Source organism: Centropristis striata, chromosome 20, assembly GCF_030273125.1.
Source record: "Centropristis striata isolate RG_2023a ecotype Rhode Island chromosome 20, C.striata_1.0, whole genome shotgun sequence".
Lineage (NCBI taxonomy): Eukaryota > Metazoa > Chordata > Actinopteri > Perciformes > Serranidae > Centropristis > Centropristis striata.
This window is the reverse complement of record NC_081536.1, coordinates 14,149,625-14,170,377: the sequence shown is the minus strand read 5'-3', so window position 1 is coordinate 14,170,377 and position 20,753 is coordinate 14,149,625. Positions and strand designations below refer to the sequence as shown.

General features: G+C 40.0%; 1 protein-coding gene across 2 annotated transcripts; it reads right to left on the bottom strand.

Moving 5' to 3' along the window:
* Window positions 1-411: 411 nt before the first annotated feature.
* On the bottom strand, window positions 412-19,663 carry ogdhl (oxoglutarate dehydrogenase L). 2 transcript variants are annotated; one of them, XM_059359313.1, is made up of 23 exons: window positions 19,542-19,663; window positions 18,647-18,876; window positions 17,617-17,787; window positions 16,710-16,812; window positions 14,212-14,327; window positions 13,965-14,119; window positions 13,046-13,192; window positions 12,874-12,964; window positions 12,604-12,783; window positions 12,395-12,523; window positions 11,560-11,739; window positions 11,321-11,473; window positions 10,230-10,332; window positions 9,963-10,091; window positions 9,360-9,510; window positions 5,556-5,683; window positions 5,291-5,469; window positions 5,094-5,165; window positions 4,363-4,488; window positions 2,988-3,060; window positions 2,737-2,900; window positions 2,497-2,651; window positions 412-2,409 (listed from the first exon to the last, which is right to left on the bottom strand). In XM_059359313.1, exons 2-23 carry the CDS (start codon window positions 18,872-18,874, stop codon window positions 2,289-2,291), a joined length of 3,054 nt encoding a protein of 1,017 aa, XP_059215296.1. In that variant the 5' UTR covers window positions 18,875-18,876; window positions 19,542-19,663; the 3' UTR covers window positions 412-2,288. The 2 variants fall into 2 exon arrangements, with proteins under 2 accessions (XP_059215296.1, XP_059215297.1); XM_059359314.1 differs by lacking the exon at window positions 19,542-19,663 and adding an exon at window positions 19,312-19,479.
* Between the last annotated feature and the right edge of the window lie 1,090 nt (window positions 19,664-20,753).

Below are 20,753 nucleotides of genomic sequence, written 5' to 3'. Positions count from 1 at the left end.
ATTAAAATTGCAATATAGACTAGTATGATATCCAAATTGAAGGAGGCACTATATTTGTCAAAGGTAAAATATGTCAGAAAATATTGAATGTTGCTGTAGAGAGTCCCGGCCTACAAATCATGTTCTATAGACATGAGAAGAAATGTTTCTTTGGTACAGATCGTCACAAACAAAACCCCATAATATGATTATTTCAATATGGAGGATTAAATGTATCACTCTCAAATGATGAAAAAATTATCATGAATCATATTGCAATATCGCTCAAAATAATCACAATGAGGGTTTTTTTCCAAATTGTTCTGCCCTGCTTTTTTGTATGAAGAAAAATGTGTAATTTCTCCGGGGTTTTTTTTGCACTATCCAGCATCATCTACAGAAAAAATGACCAAAGCATGATATTAAACTTAAATATACTTTATTGCATATTTTATTTTTCCCAGTGTAAATGTGTGCCTATTTCTCCATAACCACTCTACCATGTGGACATGTTTTCTTTATTAAAAAACTAGAACACACAAACTGTAAAATGAAGTGGAAAGGGTAAGCTACACCATGGCTAAACTGGAAGCATAATTTTATGGAACATTTCTAAACACAGAGGTAACAAATATCAATTCTGTTAAATACCTGGGGATTTTAATGTGACAACCAAGCGTCAATATTGCTCTCAAAAGCATCCAAAGCTTTGCTGTGTTTATGTGTGTGCATCCCTCAGCCTCCAAAGAGGAAGCCGAGCCGTATGTCCTAAGTAGAAAACATGGCTGCAAGTCTCTGTGCCAGCTGGCTCATGTCTCCTGGTGAAGTGAAGTGTGACAATAAATACACACCCCTTCACTAACAGCTAAGGTAGCCAAAGCAAAAACAGGCACTAAACCTACTGATGTGTTAAATTTCAAAACAGTCTTCATACCTGTGATATGTATTTCACATTCATTTGTTTAGATACACCAGTTGGTGTTTTGTGTGCGTCTCATAGCTTCAACTATTCATCTACAAAAATCAACACAAATACAATTATTCAGTACTATGTACTAGTATTCAGCAGTGCAGGTATCTAAAGCTACTCTAATAACAGTGATGTCATAAATCTAAATTCGGCTGTGTGAATGTTATTAGGCGTACAAAGAGTGTACTGTTGCTACATCACCACACAGCTAATTGTTGTTATTGTGTGACTTTGACGTTTTAAAGGGTTAGTTAGGATTCACCAAAGTTACAAAATAACACAAACTAACCAACCTCTTGAGAAAGTAGAATACCTTCGACTCCCATGTTATTTGAGGTAAAATTACTGTTTTTGTCAATGGAGTCTGGTGGCTTTCAAGAGAGAAGAGATGGATATAATAACTTCAGTTCCCTGACATAAAGTTCAGTCTGATGGCAAGGTAAAGTGGCAGGTTTTTAAAAAATATAGCATACACTTATATTGATAGTGTTTTTTTTTCAAGTGGCCCCTTTTTTAGGTAGCTAAATTACATTTGCTGCAGCCCCTGTCCACAGCAGGACTTAGCTTAGCTTCCCTGTCGGTCCTCCTGCCAGCTTCACCAAACTGGGGAAGTACTGAACGCCATCTATTGTATGTAATACACTGACTATAAATAATTACCTCATACAACCTCACTTCAGTAAATCCAAACCATCCATTTAAAGCCCTCATAAAAGCCCTGTGTTAAATAGTGCTGATTGAATAAAGTGCAGATTCAGTAAAGTTGAAATCAGGCTACATAATATCGTCCTGTAAATTTCCTGATTCTAGAAATGAGGTGATTTGTGTGGAGGTTCTCCTTAACCAGACAGAATAAAAGTTGATACGGGGATTTAGGACAATATAAATAAGTATAACTTGATTTAACTTGACACACAATTTGTCGTCCTATCTTGTTTCCCAGTGGATGACAAGCCACATTTAGGAGAAACCCTGAAGCCCTGAAAAGATTGTGAGTGAATGTGTCCACTTTTTGTTATGAGCCCAGTTGTGCTCATAATGCTTCTCACATCATAGTCGCTGCAGGTTGTCAAAGACTGCAAGCTATTATTGGTTAGGTATGAGCAATTATCACTTAGTAAATCTGACAGAGACCTGATCTATGCATGAGTCAGTTAGTGTTCCTGACATATCAAGAGTTAAAATTATATTTACTAAAAACTCTATCCTCCAGATTGTCACAAAGCTTAAAGAGTTTTTAAAATGTGCCAAATTGTCATAGCAAGTCTTGATGAATAGGCTGTGACGGTTGGAGATGAAACTGCACCTCCAGTCTGATTCTTGCTCCAGTTCTCAGTTACTAGTTCTTCTCGTGGAAAGCGCTCAGGTTGAAAGCTGTGTCCATGAACCTCTTCAGCTCGTTGAGGTGGGTGGACTTGTTCCCTGTCGCGGGGGCTGCTGCAGGGTCCCGTCCCACATACCTGAAAGAAACATGGCAGGTTTGTCTAAATGGATTGTTCTATTTTACCTCTGTTGTGAGCAGATCAGGTGAAAAGTGAAATTCTTACCAAATGGGCTTCTTGTTGGCCACCACTGTTAGGAAGCGCGGCCGAACGTAATCGTAGTAACCCATGTTCTTGTGCTCCTCCTGACACCAGACCAGTTCAGCTTTGGCATATTTCTCTGTCTCTGCTCTGACCAGGTCAAATGGGAATGGAGAGATCTGAGGGGGGAGGTCAACGAATAAGAATAAATGACAAAATTGCATCACTCTTATTTCAAAATCCAAAGAAAAGAGGGATTAACACCTGTTCAAGTCTGATGATGGCAATGTCTTTCTCCAGTTTTTGCTTCTTCCTCTCTTTAGCCAGTTCATAGTAGACTTTGCCTGTGCAGAAGATCACCCTCTTCACTTGGGCTGGGCTTTTACTGGCAGGGCTCTCGTCTGGAATCAACCTCTTGAATTTAGTGCCTGTAGACATCAAATATGATATGTAACCCAATCCACCAACATTTAAATTCTTACAATGTATTTTACAGAGGTGAGGTAAAACTCCACCTTTGGCAAGCTCATCAAAACTGGACCTTGCATCAGGGTGCCTCAGCAGAGACTTTGGAGTGAAAATGATCAGCTGTGAAAACAACGAAAAGTTTCTGTCAATGCCAAACAACAGATTGATTCTCTCATCCGTAGCTTCATTGTGCAATTTGAAAAAACTCTAGAGATAAAAGTTTTTATCTCTTTTCACGCTAATTTGTTGCCACTATATAGCATGCAACATCAGCATTGGGAAAACAAAACATTTCTTTAACAAATAAATAAAACCCTTTGTGCTCAGCCAACCAAGTCCAGAGTTTTTCATAAAAAAACAAACAATACTATCCCCTATTGGCCCTCTCACTAATTTGCTCAGGAAGCCATTTTCTCATGCTTCGCAAAGCATTGCATTTATGTGCGACAAGGGATCAGTTAAGACATTCAGTGTGGCTGAAAACTGAGAGAGACTGAAAAAAGAGCTGTGCATATACAGAAAAAGGAGAAATGCTTTATGCCCCAAAACTTTACACACAAACTAGTTCTACTTTAGAGGTTCAAAGTACTAATTCATCACATACAGAACCACATTTATACTGTAAATGAGCCAAATCAAATTTGTGCATCTGTCTGCAAACTGAGATTCTTTTTGAAGTTTGGTTGTGATAAATATTATTGTATCTCATATTATAATATTCATTATACGACCCACTGTCACCCACTGTCTTCAAAGACAAACACAAAGAAAAACTAAAACAAAATGTATAACACAACTTTGTGATTCTGATCAGCAAATTTCAGCATTGTGTGGTCTGTTATTTCAGATTTAGTTTTCCGTGAACCGTGAAAGACTTTTTTAATATTTATTTTAATATTTTTGGAGAGCATGAAATTTTCAATTCATGGTCAATGGCTAAATTGTCCCTTGTAAAGAAAAGAAGAACAATAATGCATTGGGAGACTACAGAGTTTAAGTTCCTATAGCTGCAGATACTGTAGAATCTAACAGACTTTAGCATTTCTTTGATGATGATTTCTTTAGCATGTAGCCGGAAAAATAACCCGGATAATGTGCAGAGAAATGGTCATAACTGCAAAATAAACCTCAACAGGGTGATGCAGGACCCCAACACAAAACTGTTGGTTTATTTTGCAATAATATCCTGCTCAGGTCAATTATCCCTTACTTAATGTCAGCAAAGCAAAAAGAGTTTTAAGTCTCTAGCAATGTCTAAACATGGCTTAGTATTGTAGAAAAAACAACAACAAAAAAAACAGCTGGACTTTATATTGTGGCAGGCTTATATATGTGCAACTTCAACAACGCAATCTACAAAAGAATAAAATAATTTAATTTAATTTAATTAAAAAGTATAGTGAAACGGATTTGACACTTTACCGGTTTTCTGAATGGCAGCTGAATCTGCCGTCGGAGCACATGACTGTAGTTTGCAGGTGTGGAGCAGTTGACCACAATCCAGTTACAGTCATACAGCTGCTGGACCTCAAAATCTCCACTGAACTCCTGCATTCAAAAGAATAAAAGAAAATTACAAAGGAATTATAAAGGTTATTGATCCTGAAAACAGAAATTTAACTTCATGTAGACAAAGTGACAGTTATAGTGTTGTTTGTAGAAAGGTTTTTCTCCTCATAATTGGGCAGGAGATGTAACGCATGAGTGCATCAGTGCACTGCATCTCTCTCTCTCACACACACACACACACACACACACAGAGGACAGAGAATGTTAATCCCTGAGTATGCTCCCACTAATAGTTTGATCAATATCCCATTTGAAGATGAATCTGGTAAGCTTCTGCTGATACAGCTGCTGTGGTTCCCTCCTTGAATGCTCCCTCGTACCCGCGCACCCTTGGGACCCGTGTTACTGCTGAATACCAACTCTTTGGAGCCCATAATGAAGAGACTTCTCAGCTTTAGAGAAATTGGCAATCATCACTTAAGCCATCACTTAAGTGGTCATGGCATCAGCATAGCCAATAAAACAGGAAGCTGTTGGATGATAAGTGCAGCACAATGTGTGGCGGCTTAGAGTTCATGCATTAGGTAATAATGTCGAATCGGTAACAATTTGAGCCATGATGTAAATTGTACATGTGAACTTACAGGAAAGTGATCAGGATCATCTTTGCTCATTTGCAGGAAGCGTTCAGGTCGAGCTGACGAATGTTCTGGACCCTGAGGACAGAAGAGAAGAAAACACATAATGACAAGATGGCAGAGGAATAACACTAAAACATATATCACCAAAATGTATAAATTCATCTGTAAGTGGTATAGGCTGTTTTTTTTTCTCTTCTCACCATTCCCTCCATCCCGTGTGGCAGCAGTAGGACAATACCATTGTTGCGGACCCACTTGGCCTGGCCCGGGCTGATGAACTGGTCGATGATACACTGGGCCGTGTTGTGAAAGTCTCCAAACTGGGCCTCCCAGAGAATCAGAGCGTTGGGACTGGCCATGGCGAAGCCAAGCTCAAAACCTGAAGTTACAGCCATCATTACACAGAGCTACAACATGACCAACGAACTAAAGCACGCTGTGTCACTAGAGTTGCTTCAGTCTTACCGAGCACTCCATACTCTGATAAGGAGCTGTTGCAGACGGTGTAGGGAGCCTGGTTGTCCCACAGGTGGTTCATGGGAACACAGGTACGCTTGTCCACCTCTTGGTCATGCAGAACATGATGACGGTGACTGCAAAATGAAAAGAGAGACAAAGACAGATATGACTAAAACAGGCATGTAGAAGAAAAACACAACAGACTCTTTCCGGCACTCCTCTCTCCAGCCCTCACTCACTGGTTTCCACCGTTGTCTTCAGAAAACAACTCACCTCGAAAGAGGGAAAGTGTGCTTCACCCTCTGGTTAGTCTTTCTGATAGAAGAATTGAGTTTTTGTACCTTTTCAGTTGGGCACATGCGCTTTTTAGCGGCGACTTTATCCAAGGCTACCAACACAATTAAACAAGAACTTCTTGTTTTGATTTAAATAGTTATTTCTTTGCACACACATAATAACCCATGTGAAGCAAATATCAAAAATCCAATGCGAATACTTTTTACTAATACTTTGATTTTCTTTTATATGTATAGGTGACTAGTGTGCTGTTCCAAAAGATTACATTTTTGATAGTAAGGTCCACTTTGATCCACTTTGTCTCCACCCTTTTTTCCCCTTCATTTTTATCAGTTTAAATTTTAAAAGTGTTGAAGATAAACATGTTGCAGGTGCTCTCATGCAGCTTGTTTTTTTTAAATTAGGACTCCATCAGACATGAGCTCTCTTGTATATTTATAAGGTTGTTGAGCCAAATATTCTCAGTAAAATACCCCAATGTAAGTTTAAGTTTCTAGGCCTTACTGTGGTGCCAATTGATCCCCCCCCACCAGTGGGCGTGTTTTTCTAAGTGTGACGTGTTGCACTGTCTCTATGGTTTATAAAACACCACTGTTGTGCCAAGTCATCCATTTGTGTATGGTACTTAAAAAGATTGTGGAGCACTAAAATGAAATCAATGTAATGACATCATGTAAGAGAGCGTATAAATCATATTTAGCTGAAATTAATGAAAAAAAAAACATTTAAGAGGCTGTAGCACATATTGTAAACAAAAATGTTTCCAGCAAGGCTGCAAGTTATGATTATTTTCATAAATTAATATATTTAAAAAAAGCAAAACAACAAAATGTTTTCAAAATGTTTGTTATTTTTGCTTGATAAATTACTTAAATGTTGTGTCCATTGTCAATTATTGATTTAAAAAGTTTTTTTGTCAGGAAAATGATGGTGGTGAAAACAAAGGGGTACAGGATTTCTTTAAAAGATTATTAACCCAGTAGATGCAGGGTAAACACACACACACTGTGGCGGGTGCTCCAGCCTATAAAGGCTCTCATAAAGAGCACCCTCCTCTCTCCTCATCTTCAGTCAGTATGAGGCCCAACAAGAGTTGATGGGAGCAAAGAGCCAAGCGTTAACAAGCTCTAACAGTCCGCTCGCTCCCAGTGCAGGAATCAGCCTTCAAAACCAGCACGATCAGACAATCACTTAAACCCCTTTAACATCACTTTAATGACATCTACACACACACACACACTTACTCACTCACACAGTGCGAGAGGTTATGTAACGGTCAGGCGGAAGAACTGCAGGAAACAACCAAAATCTATTGATTATTATCTTAAATGTGATATATTCCATTATAGAAGACTTGATGATCATAAATTGAGTCCTGTGAATAAAATCTTCCATAATTAAAGACTAATGAGGGCATATAATGTACTGCATAATTGTTCTGTTTGATCCTTGCTCCACATTCGTATATACATTTTTTCTTCCTTTGAACAAAATCGAGAGCATCCAGCATTAATTAAGGCAACACACATAATTTCATGTTTCATTTTCTCAAACCTCTCGGACGCAATCCAAAGAGGACCCAAAAACCTCACGAGAATGAGGTCTTTCTCCGGGATTGCCTCATAAACCCACCTCGCTCTTCTTTCCTTCTCTTTTTTTGATATACACACACAGAAAACACACATACTTCCTCTGCCTGGGGGCCCCATTAGTCAGGGAAAGGGGTGCACGGCGCAGCGCACGCAACCCACCCAAACACGACGACTGAATCCATTAGTGCACGCTGTTACGTACATCACAGGAAGGCAAGCAGGCCCACTCGTCTGTAACATGCCAATATGCTCAGCTCCTAAGAACTGTGAAGGGAAACAGAGTAGTGGGGGATGAAAAAAGTGTAGGTGAGGAAAAAGCAATAAGGGGCAGTAAATGGGGGGGGGAGGGGGGGGTAAAGTATAGCTGAAGTACTATGAGAAAGAACACAAATAAAGGAGTAGGATTTAAATAAACAACAGGTGATACAGAGATGAAGGGTGGATGTAGTGTTGTCATTTTTTCAGACAGGCAAATTACCCTGCTGAAGGGGACAGCGGATGGGGAGACGTAGATGTCAGTGGTAAATGGGAGGCAAAAGAAAAAGCCCCGTAGCCTCTGGTTAGTTAGTGTGATGTATGTCGCTGTGAGCTGAGTGGGGTGTGTGTGTGTGGGGGGGGGGGGGGGGGGGGGGGGGGTTGGTGTCACTGAAGATGGGCTGGTGGAGAAATGATCGGGGACAGATGAGACAGGCACAGTGAAAGGGGGAGCTGGTTTTGTTCATGTGTCACTCGTCCCTCCATACCATGACAACACCATGTGGGCTTCACAGTTCCCAGGAGACCTTGCTGACGTCTTCTGTTTGGCAGACTCCCTGTGCCACCCTCCCCACCCCCCCAATTATTTCATTCACTATCTTTATGTGACTGTTCTTAGTCTTCGTCTCCGGTCAGGCAGGCTGCCCCTGACAGATGCAACAAATGTGACAATTTGATATTAAAATAGTATGTATCAGACAATTTAAGTTATTCTAAGGCTGGTTGAAATTATTATTGTTAAAGTATTAGGGTGATATGATTTCCAATATTAATGTATTGTGTGTCACGATATGGCAATGTATTCAAAATTTCTTAAAAAACAATAATCTGGGCGTCCCGGTGGCTCACACTGGTAGAGCGCTTACCACATGGCCGTGGCCTTGTTGCAGCGGACCCGGGTTCGAATCCAGCCTGAGGTCCCTTTGCTGCATGTCTTTCCCTCTGTCTCCCCCTTTCTATCTGTCTCTATCTAATAAAGCAATAAAAATGCAAAAAAAAATAATCTTAAAAAAAAACAAAAAAAAAACAATAATCTGTGCTCCAGCGTTGTTGGTTCACAACATTGTAACCACTTGGAAAGTTGTGCTTTACATTTTGACACATTGGAAGACATTATGCAGAGAAGTGCTGCTTTTTTAGAGCATGTGACCAAAAATTACGCATTGCACCTTTAAATGAGAAAAAAACATATAAAATGCACGAACAACTCCAGTTTTTAATTTCCAGTTTGGACAACACATTGGTTGAAAAGTTTAACAGTTTAATCTTGATGTGTATATATATATATATATATATATATATATACATATATATATATATATATATATATATATATATATATATATATATATACACACACACATATATATATATAGAATGAGAACCCAGATCATACATGATTGTAAAGAAAGATAAAGCTAATTAGTGCCTGGAAAAATCCAGCAAGTACGTTTTTTCTGCCAGTGGAGAGACGCAAGGACTCCCAAGCTGTAAAAATGAGATGTAAAAATCAATATTGTTTAAATGCTGTCTTTTAATACTGCAATGTGGTGGCAGTGGGAGGTCCTCTGTGTGTGAGAGCATTAATAGAGTCAAAAATCAAGTCAATTAATAGACTTAAAATAAAAAAAAAGATTCATACAGATCCTTCGTAGAGGAAACTCACCTAAAGGTGCCTCGTTCTACATCCTGCCCGCTGAGTCGTACATGGATGCCATCTTTGAGAAGGGAACCGAAGGCCATGTACTCTCCCAGAGCCCAGTCCATCTGCCGATTCTTCACCAGGTCGGACCGACCACGCAGGATACGAGACACACCTGAAGAACACACACACACACACACACACACACAGGAACAAAAATGAAACAGAGTGTATCTTCAGAGAGCACTGGAGAAGTAAAACGCAATGGACTGACATACTGTATGTAAATAACAGTAAAAACTCTTGTGGCAGTCTTAATTGTTATAGCGTTTGCCAAATCAGCTGTGCAGGCCATACACCTGCTGTTAAGGAAGGATCTGTTTACAGGTGAACTGCTTTAATTGACTTGATATCATCCCTGTAGACAAAAACTGAACTGAGGTTTATGTATTTTAAGGATCTTTACACTTCAGCAGCATTTGCCTTCTTATCCTGCAGTAATGTATGCTCTTCTGTCACTGTGTAGATTTTTAGCTCAACATACAAATAGCACTTTATCATCAACATTAGTATGACCCTTAGCCGGTCTCTCTGCTCTTTTCTCAAGCACAAAACAACTAAACTCACCAGGGTGGATCTTAAAATCTTCCAGAGGCACTGAGCTGGCTGTCTGTCCAATGTGCTGCAGGACCTCCTCGTCCAGTCCTGTGGGGACAGAGCTCATGCTCTTGGGCTCTCCCTCTGCTGTGAAGAAATCTACAAAGAGAGAGAGAGAGAGAGAGAGAGAGAGAGAGCTTCAATCCAGTAGGAAAAGAAAATATTTAGAGAAAATGCAATTCAATCAAAATAATTTTTATTTTACTTGAATAACTGGATTTCAAGGGGACAATCTACCTGGCCAGGGAGAATCGAGCCAATGTCGAATGTGTAAAATCTTTTCATCCTTGGAGCTGGTGTACGCCTCCTCGCATATCTTGTCATATTTGTCCACCTCTTCCTGCAACCACATTTGATGATGTGCAATAAGGACACTGACTACATTTACATGCCTTTAAAAAAATTTAAAAAAATATTCCTACTACGCTGTTTACATGGCTAATTTAAATGAATATCACTCTTTACATGCAGCCGTGTATACTCCGTCAAAATACGGGGAAACATTTTTTTTCCAGATATTTCCACTTGTGGCAGACTTGTTTGACTGTGCAAAGGAATGACTCTGAAAACCAGAATAATATCAGCATATCATATTTGCTACATTGGAAAACGGCCTAATTTGGAATATCCAAACTCGGCCTGTATTGATTTCAGATATATAGTCACAGTGTAGTCACAATAGTGGAATAATAGTGTGCATGTAAACAAAGTAAGTATAAAATTCGACATAATAACTGATGCACAGTGTATCTACTTAATTAAATGACTACAGCTTACTAAGCAAGACTGTGTGCTGCTGAGGCAGAGAGGAAGAGAATAAGAGAGAGAGAGAAATATTAGAGAAGGAGAGAAGTTTCAACAGCAGTAATGGTTCTGCCTTGCAATGTTACAGATGAGGCTTTTGCAAGAGTCCAAATAGCAGGCCACACAACAGAAAACAATGTCCATCAAAAGCCAGGAAGTATTTCTTTGACATGTGGTATAAAAAAACGTTCAGAATGGATGTTACGATCAAAGTTTCTGTTTTGGATGAAGAACCTGAGCAATTCCATTGAATGGCGCCAGAATCTGAGGTATACTTCAACTTCATGGAGCAATATATACTCTATGTGAGGGATTGTGAGGTTGGGTGATTGAACTGAGGCAGTAAATTGAAACTCAAATACTGCAGCGCTGGCGCAACATATTTACTCGAAGGCTAGGGTAATATCTAAGTGTGATTTAATGCACATAGTTCTGCGGACGGCGATACCAAATAAAACAGCCTACAGTAGCAGATCCCGATACACAGTATATTTAACAAGAGCAAACAGCATTAGATCACAAACCTCATATTCTTGCAGTGTCACCACTCCCTCAGCAATGAGTCTGTCAGAGTACTTTTTCAGCACATGCTCCTGCCGACGGATCTGTTTGTACATCAGCGGCTGGGTGAACATCGGCTCGTCCATCTCGTTGTGACCAAACCGCCTGTAACAAACCTGTAAAAACACACAAGTCATGTCTAAGTGTCTACTTATAATTGCGTCCTGTTATTTCATTAGGACTCAGCTGTGACTTGACTAACCAGGTCAATGACGACATCCTTATTGAAGGTGGTCCTCCAATCTGCAGCCACCCGACACACGTACATGACAGCCTCGGGGTCATCAGCATTCACATGGAAGATGGGTGCATTGACGACCCGAGCCACATCGGTGGGGTAGGGGGAGGAGCGGGCCACTCGAGGGTCTGTGGTGAAGCCAATCTGCGAGGCAACGACCACACATCAAATTTATTTGTTTACATCAGCAAACAGGACCGTCAGTGATAAAGGAGGTATTCGAAAGGATGCAAATTCAATGCTGAATTGTCTCTCTTCCTCCAAGACAGGTATGTAATGTGTATTTTATTTCTGAAACACATTGCAGGATGCGATTTTACAACAATATAGGACTTTCGCTGGGTGCTTAAACAAAGCAGTTTTTTTTACCATTGTCATATTACTAATAAGACTTACTGAACATAGCTACAAATATATACATTAATATTCACTATGCATTATGCAAATAGCTGTTTAAGAAGAAAAAATAAGTGGCATCTTCCTCTCATTGGCTTCCAAAACAAATGCACATCCTCACCAAATGAAGACCTTTATGACAAAACTACTGTTTTTGTCCACAGGGGCTGACAAAAATCAACACAAAATGAAAGTTCCTTATGATCACATCTTCAATCGACAGAGGATAGTGAATTATTGTCCAGCCCCAGTAACTACTAACAGTTTCAGAACTAATTATAGCACTTGTAGTAATTATACAGTAATATCAATAATATTAGCAATCGTATTACTGTCATTACATGTTAGGAAATAGGAAAATATGTGCATTCTGGTAAATTTGTCAGGGTATAGGCTCCATTACCTGGTTGTTGACCACCACATGGATTGTACCATGTGTGGTGTAAGAGGGGAGCTCACTCAGGTGGAAAGTCTCATACACAACTCCTTGTCCAGCAAAAGCAGCGTCACCATGTATCAAGATGGACATCACCTTAAAAAAAAAAATCACGTCACCATTTCCAGCACCAAACTCAAAATAAGCCACCATGTTCCTGGTACAATAACTGTTACCTTCTTTCCCTGAGTGTCTCCTCTATAAAACTGCTCAGCTTTGGCTTTGCCCTGAACCACTGGATCCACTGCCTCCAGATGTGAGGGGTTCGCCATGAGTGACAGCGTGATGTTTTTGTCTGTCTCACGGTTTATCCTCTCATGGTACATCCCAAGATGGTATTTGACATCCCCTGACCCCTGCAGGTGTAAAAAGGTTATGAAATAAAGCATCAGTTGTATCTTCAGAATGTTGAATTTTACGCCACCAAACATGTGCAGCTCCCTCACCTCATCGGCAGCCTCTAACTTGGGGTCGAACTGACAGAAGATCTGATCCAGTTCTTTACGGATCACATTGGCCAACACATTCAGTCGACCCCTATATCAAACATGGAAGGACAAGAATCAGCCGTATGAAGATTGAGAAATAAAAAATGAGGAAATGTGTAATACACAGTACCGATGAGGCATCCCCATGATAACGCTGTCGATGCCGTCAGCGCTCGACTTGTCAATCATGGTTTTGAGAGCAGGGATGAGCACTTCACAGCCTTCCAGACCAAAACGTTTCTCTGATGACCATTTTCTGGCCAAGAAGTCCTCAAACCTAGACATTAAAAAAGAAAAACATTTTACAGAGCAATGAATGGGTGGGGTTTTTTTCAATTACATTTTGGCTTCTAACAATAATTAATCTCTTTTTTTTTAAATTACTTACTTTATTTTATTCATCTGAATGTGTATACATTTATACATTATTAATTGTATTTATTTATTTTCAAATTTTTCCATTTATTTTTTTTAATTGTTTACAGTTTAATTATATTTAAATCCTCAGTTAAAAGGCAACTTTTTTAAAGGTCAATAAATGCATTATGTTATGTCAATGCATAATCATGTTAATAATAACAACAATAATAATGACTATTTTTTCCATAATTGAGCATTCCTGACTTATGATACAGATGATGCTTCTGACTGATAATGATGATAACTAAAGCTCCATGACAGAAAATCATTTTTGGATAACAATGTGATGGTTGTAAGAATTGGTACTCCAAGTATTTAGCAAATATATTTCGGTGCCAATGTGTGTGTGTGTTTTAATTGTAATAATGACTGCAACAGCATAGAACAAGCAAGAATACAATAAGAAGAAGAATATGCACACCTACGATTGGAAGATCACTAACAGGAACCTCCACTGACTTCTGACATCATTTATCAAAGATGAAAATGAGCCCACATGAAGAATAGGGTATTTATCTCTCCAAATTTATGCATGTGCGAGAGTTTTGTTTATGTTTTGTGAAGCTATGATGTGAGCTATAACTAAAAGTGAGGTATTGTGCTGTCATCAAAGTTTATTCACTGCTGACCGTGTGGATCTGATCAGGCGGGCAAGCAAAGTCCTCTTCTCAGCGTTAGTGAACTGCATGATTCCCGGAGTCTCAAATTTCTGACGAATCCACTGACACTGGTCCACGTTGTTTATGAACATAAATTCGACCCCTATGTGACTACAGTAGGATGTCTGAAAAAGCAGAGAAAAAAACCTACAATTACATGATACAGTTTTATGGCTTTGTCCTATCATTATAAGCATGTATGGATCACACAAAATACCTCTAGTCTGCGTATGATTTCTTTAAGAGGAAGAGTGGTGGCCCCTCCTCCGATGAAGGTGGTGGGGGGCAGTTGGAAGGTCCGCTCCAAATCAGACTCATCAAGACCGTAGAAACCTTTGATAACACCATGTGAAACACAGCTTTGTTTCAGACTTCTGAGACAGGACTATAACATATCAACACTGAGCACATATTCCACATCTTACAAAGCTATTCTCCCTCCAAAATGATGGCTTGTTCTTATTTATCAACTTTGATCATGTTTTTTTGCCGTCCCACATGAGGGGGCCTGTTGGCTTACATGGAGCACTTTTCTAATACAGTTCCACAGGGTTTAAGAAAATCAAAAGATCAGCAGAGTGCCCAGAGCAAATCATTTCATTAAGCACGATATGATTCTTTATCCAACTTATTATTAAAATTTCAATATACGTTGATTGTAATGTTCTTTCATTGTTTCTGATATCATGTGAAGGCAGCAAAAATTACAGCTGACTAATGTAACTAAAAAGTAGTGCTGGGTACTGAACTTTGATACTCTTAGGCTCTGACTGATTTGGCTCCATAGTATCTACAATGTAGTATTGAAAAATGCCCTGTCATTCAATACCAAATGTTTATACCTAAGGAGTAAATCTCAACAGCATCAGCGAGTAAACAACCATGCAGCATGCTTGGAAAGGATTCCCTAATCACATCTCGAGCTGGACTTTTTTAATGAATAGAACAGTCGTGCTCCCTGCGAATGCAGACCACAACACTGCAGTGAAATGACTAAAATCTTGAGCCAAGTAAATTTGGTTTTGATGGTAAAAAATGTGAAAAAATAAAGCTCGGTTAGGAAATAAAAACAATTGTAGAGGGTACAATAGCAGGACCTGTGGAAATACAGCATCAGTATCGGCAGTCTGACATAAGTTTCAGTGCTGACAAAGCCCACCTGAGAGAGCTGGTCAAGCTCAAGATCGCAGGCAACATAAGAGGAGACAGGTGCAAATCATATTAGGAACAGCAAAGACAAAGGGGGCCAAGAATAGACTCTTGTACTATCAGCTGACCAAGTAAGGGGCCACGGAGGCTGTCATTAGCTTTCATTAGGGAGCTTTAGCCCTGGTGACAATACATAATGCGACGCTATGTCCTGACACACTGATCACTGATAACAGCAGCCAACAGAAACAATGTCTCTCTCTCTTTCCTCTTTAGCTATTACTGTAGACTTCGATTGCTTTCCGTGGCCGTCCCGCATCCACCGATGCTCAGCCCGCTAAATGAAATGGAGAATGACAGGAGCTTGGCCTGAGATTAATGACAGCATTAGGCTGACCAACCCGTATACTGACTTGGCGGAGAACGTGATGGGACCTTTTATACTGAAATACACTCTTGTGTCTGATTAGTTATGCAACCCTGCGTGTGTATAATGTGTGTTTAGATGCACATGTATGTACTGTACAAACCCTCAAGGGACACAGAAATATTATTGAAAACAAGTGCAGGAAAAATACAATTCAGATATTTTCATTATAAGTCAAATGAAGCTTTTGAAGTAAACCCGCCAATGAGAATCATATGCTTATGACTAAAAAACAAGTAACCTGAGGAAATTAGAAGGAAGGACTTCTATAGTAGGAATCTAATCAGCATATATACTGCCTGTGGGGTAACTCCATATGCCTTTAGTTAGGGAAGAGGGATCAAATAATGATAATAATGTACCTCTTCTGTAGAAAGTCTTAATCAGAAAAAGTATATCAGTGTAGACTGGCATTTAGGTGACAGTTTTTTTTAGTTTTACTTTTATTTTTAAAATCATACAGTTTGTTTTACATGGGTTTAATTAAGGGCTGCATAAGTAATCATTTTTTATTGAAATCTCAATATGGACTAGTTGATTATCCAAATAGCAGGAAGCAAAACATTTGTTAATGGCAAAATACCATTCTGAATTACAATCGCGATTGCAAAAGCCATTGGGACGCTGTGTAAAACCTTAATAAAAATTTCAAATTCATATATATGGGGTGTATATATTCATAAAACCAAAGGTTTCCCAGTTTGAGCATTGGATATCTTGTCTTTATACCTTACTTGATTTGTAAATAATTGCATTCTGTTTTTATTACATTTTTCACAGCATGACAACTTTTTTGGAACTGAGGTTGAAAGTATTGTGGTGCTGCAAAGAAACCCCAGCCTAAAAAGCGACAGACTTAGAAAAAAAATCTTTGCACAGCAGAGATTCTCCCAAAAAAATAAATCAGATGATGATCTTTTTATTATACTGTTTTCAATGAAAAGGAGAATACCAATGGAAAAAGGATCATCCAGCAATGCACTCAGGCAATATAATCGCAATTAGATTTGTTTTAATAAAACAAAACAAAAAAAACAACTATGATGCTAATCGTCAAGATCTTCCCTTTTTCATAATTTTTGGAAGGTGTTCGTTATGTGTGATGTGCCTTGGATGATTGCAAGGGTCGTGAGGCTCACCTAATTTATCAATGGTGGTGATCAGGTCAGAGGGAACGAAGGAGTCGAGGTCAGCCTCCAGGATTCCCAAAGGGTCTAACTGGGCCACATGGTGACCACGAATCTACAGAGACAGACAGATAAAGATGTGAAGGAGGAAGGAGAAAAGAAAAGATGAGAAGAATTAGGTAAATAAAAAAAAGAGCTGGGGAAACAGCTGGGGAATAAGCTAACACTCAGTTATAGGTCAACCTTTTTGAGAAAAGAGGCCCATGGGAGTGCTTTTATGTCTATGTACACACACACACACACACACACACACACACACACACACACACACACATTCCCACCAGGATTGTAACAAGCTGGGAATAAATGTGGCGTCTTTGCCAAAAGACAGAATTTAATAAATCCCTCGGATAGTTCCTCGAATTAATTTGAGGGCGAGGGGAAATGTTACCACCTGTTTTGTTTAAGTAGTCTCTTTGATATTTCCAGTTTTCAAAAAGCAGCAAGGGTAAGTAGGTTAGAGTTAATCTTGCAATTTGCATAACCTCGTGCAGTGACAAACAAATTGTATATTCCTTTTAATACAAGGACACACAGTATAAACAGCTTTCATTGCCAGTTGCATCTGTTTTGGCAAGTCAAGAGGATTTTGTTTGATGAATTTTTCTCTCTCTCTCACACACACACACACACACACACACACACACGTCGGAGCTACAAATAGTCAGCTGGTTGTGTGGCTCGAGGTAGATGACATCTTAATTCTGCACACAGACACTGCATTAAGATTTAAACAGATGCCCATGAGATATGTGATCAATCTTTAAATTTGTAAATAACATAAATCCACAGTATTCAGACTGTTAGCTGATGAGAATGTGTGTGTGTCTCACAGCTGGGCCGGGTGAGTGTGGACTACCTGGTAGGCTCTAATGAGAGTGTGCACGGCCAGGTGGTCCTCCACAACTTTCTGTGCCATGTCTGGAGAGTGGGACAGCGCTCGGCCCTGGAGCAGAGCGGAGGGGCGTCTCTCACCCGCCTCGCCAGACGGACTGGAGGCCTGGATGTTACGGAAGAATGCGTCCCAAGACTAGAACACAGAGAGAGATGGTTCGAGTGAACACAAACATGGACCTGCTGCTTACTGACTGCTTGGTTGGGGGATGATAGAACAATTAAAGGCTGGACAGGAATCCAGGACTTATGCAGCAACAGTATATTTTAGGGCTGTTGTCGACAAAGACATTTTCAGCTGACTAACAAAACAATTTTGCCGACTAATTAATTAGTTCATTCAATCAACAGTAGGGGTGTCATGATTTCCATCTCAAATCGACCAAAATGAGCTCTCAGTTTTAATTATAAACTACCTTTATGTGGTACGTTCCTGAAACATCTGGCTGTTAAATCACATATGATACCCTGATGTCTATCTTTTTAATAGGAATTTTTTAAACATGAACCATAGCTGTCAACGCATAAAACCAATCTTTTTTTTTTGGCTTTATGAATCAAAACTGACAGATCTGTAAAACTGTAACTAAAAGTTTCTTCATGAAGAATCATACAAAAGCACCACTTTAAAGCTTGTGTTTACCACAGATATGCTCATAAGTTTCTTGTCATTAAGTCATTCAGAAAGAAAAAATCTTAGTTAGACTAAAGACCAAAACCAGCAACCCAAAAGAGGGCAGCACTAGGGGTAAATTTCTGCCCCAGGCAATGAAGCTACCAGCACACCACACTTCTCATTTATAAATGGCCTTTTTTCAAGACAATTACTAGCAACAGCAGTTAATTGTAATTTAGCTGCTAAACCCACCACACTTTGGGTGCTGGACATTGTGCCAACTGCAACGTCCCATGGACTATAACCACTCATATTCAGTGTATTCAGTGTTTAGTGTATACCGGTGTGGAAATGAATGGCACATGTGGCACACTGTTACCTCGTGGACATTTTTATGATCCTCCAGCCAGGCAAAGTACATCTCCTCCACATAGCTGGAGCTGCTGGCCACCGCTGAGGGGACGGGCGCAGCCTCAGAAGAGCAGCCTCTCCGGGGATCAACCCAGCGCCTGGCCGGGCCACCTCCACCTCCACACGCCCGCAGCCACTGACTCCCCCCTACACAACGACCCCTGAGCACACCCGCTAACACCCGAAACTGACTCATGACTAGAGAGGAAGTGAGAAAGAGAAAGTTGGGGGTGAGAGAGTCAACAATTAGCCTTACACAGGAAGACATTATTGATAAAAAACACAGAAAAAGTGCGCATGATTGCGTCGCAATTTTATTAGAAGACATTTCTGAATGTCACACATAGAACATATTTAAGGCAGTTGCTTTAACTGATTGTAGGTTGTGCATATGGAGCATATCACACACGAGGACTATAATTGCGCACAGGCGCCTTATAAAATATGACATTTACAAGCGTATATTTTCGATGCGATTCCCACTGATCGAAGCGTCATATTAAATGTAAAACCTCTCGAAAGACCACATAACGGCCTGCGAGTTTGTTTCTGCGCAAAGTCCCTGCAGCTGCAAAAAGCGCGTCACCGTTAAGTATGATGGTGTCCTGCTGCAGTATATAGTCGCTTCCTCACCTTTTCCTGCAGGATGCTTTACAGGCTACAGCGCCGATATCAATGTCAAAACATTGCCTATTTGATTCTGGGTCTGTCTCTGTTTCCCCTGGACCACTAATCCCTCAACGTCAACATTAAATCCTCATAATCTCCCCTCGACTCTGCCATTGGATACGCGCGGAATCACGGGAAATATAGAACAGTGGTTTCAAATGTCAGCTACGCTTTATTCTATAAACTACATTTACCTTAGACTCGCTCGACTCTTACGGTCATCGCCGGAGGGTGCGAGTAGGGCAGGTATCAGTGAAGGTGACAGATCCGAGTGCATGCAGTTTGACACGCCCCCCGCGTCAGGTGGTGCTTCCTGTGGACAGTCTGCTGCACCCAAAGGTGTCACGGTGCCTTGGTAACAGCCAAACATAGCAGCTCAGGGAGACAGATCGAAAAACAATCATCAAACTAAATTTTATTTTCAGAAGTTGGTCCCCCCCCCCCCCTCCCCCCAAGTGATACAAATAAAAAATGGCAAAAATCACATGTTTAAAACAACCAGAATACTAACTTTAATATCAGAGTCCCTGCACAAACTTCTCATCCAGACAGGTCATTTTTCCCTCCGACTTACATCACACACATATGTCTTTCCCCTCACTGTTAATTATATAAGCCAATTAAACTTTTATAAAGGCTGAACATGAGTCATTTGAGCAAGTGGTTTCAGATTGATGGGCCTCTACCTTGAGTGGGTTAAGCAATAAGATAATTGGCCCTCCCTCCCTCCTTCCTTCCCTCCATCCAGCCTCTTTCCTTCCTCCCTCCCCAAGCTCTCCTTCTCCTCATCTAGATTTTCATCATTCATACTTGCTGGCACAGAAGAAGCAGTATTATCAATCATGACAAACACGCCTCTGAAAAGGAGAAAATGGTGTGGGCACGAGTTGCAAGAAAAAAATGCCAGACAGAACAGTGCAGGTCTAAATATCAGAGCATCCTTATGTGGCTTTTAAACTGGTAATCTTTGTCAAAATGTCTACTTTAATCATTAAAATGTGAAATTTCATGATCCACAGCATACTGTTTAGAACCAAATAATAAAAGCAAATGTTTTCACTTAGCCCAGAATATGTTCACTGCGCTTTGACTCGAAAACATCACAATAATGCTCAAAGAGAGTTTCTCCTTTTCCATTATTTGCATTTGTGTTTGCTGCGGCTCTCAGGCTGACCTGGAAAACGTTGGGTCAGGCAATTATGAACTGAAATGCCATTTTGTTGTAGTGACTTCGCCGCCTGACAAAGATGGAGTGAAGACAAGTTGCTTTCTGGCGTTTTATTAATAGTGTTCATCGATGAAAAGACCTGTGCCGCTGGGTAACATTATGGGCTTTGTGTTAAATTACATTCTGTTTTAGAATAATTACATCACTAGACAGGAGGAAGCTGGAGCAGCTGTTCAGC

Excerpts from the sequence above, each read along its gene's own strand:
- ogdhl (XM_059359313.1), bottom strand. The coding sequence starts at position 18,874 with ATGAGTCAGTTTCGGGTGTTAGCGGGTGTGCTCAGGGGTCGTTGTGTA. Across the intron at positions 12,784-12,873 it reads AGTTAGAGGCTGCCGATGAG|GGGTCAGGGGATGTCAAATA; the intron begins GTGAGGGAGCTG and ends TTACACCTGCAG. Across the intron at positions 9,511-9,962 it reads AGATTTTAAGATCCACCCTG|GTGTGTCTCGTATCCTGCGT; the intron begins GTGAGTTTAGTT and ends TGTGTTCTTCAG.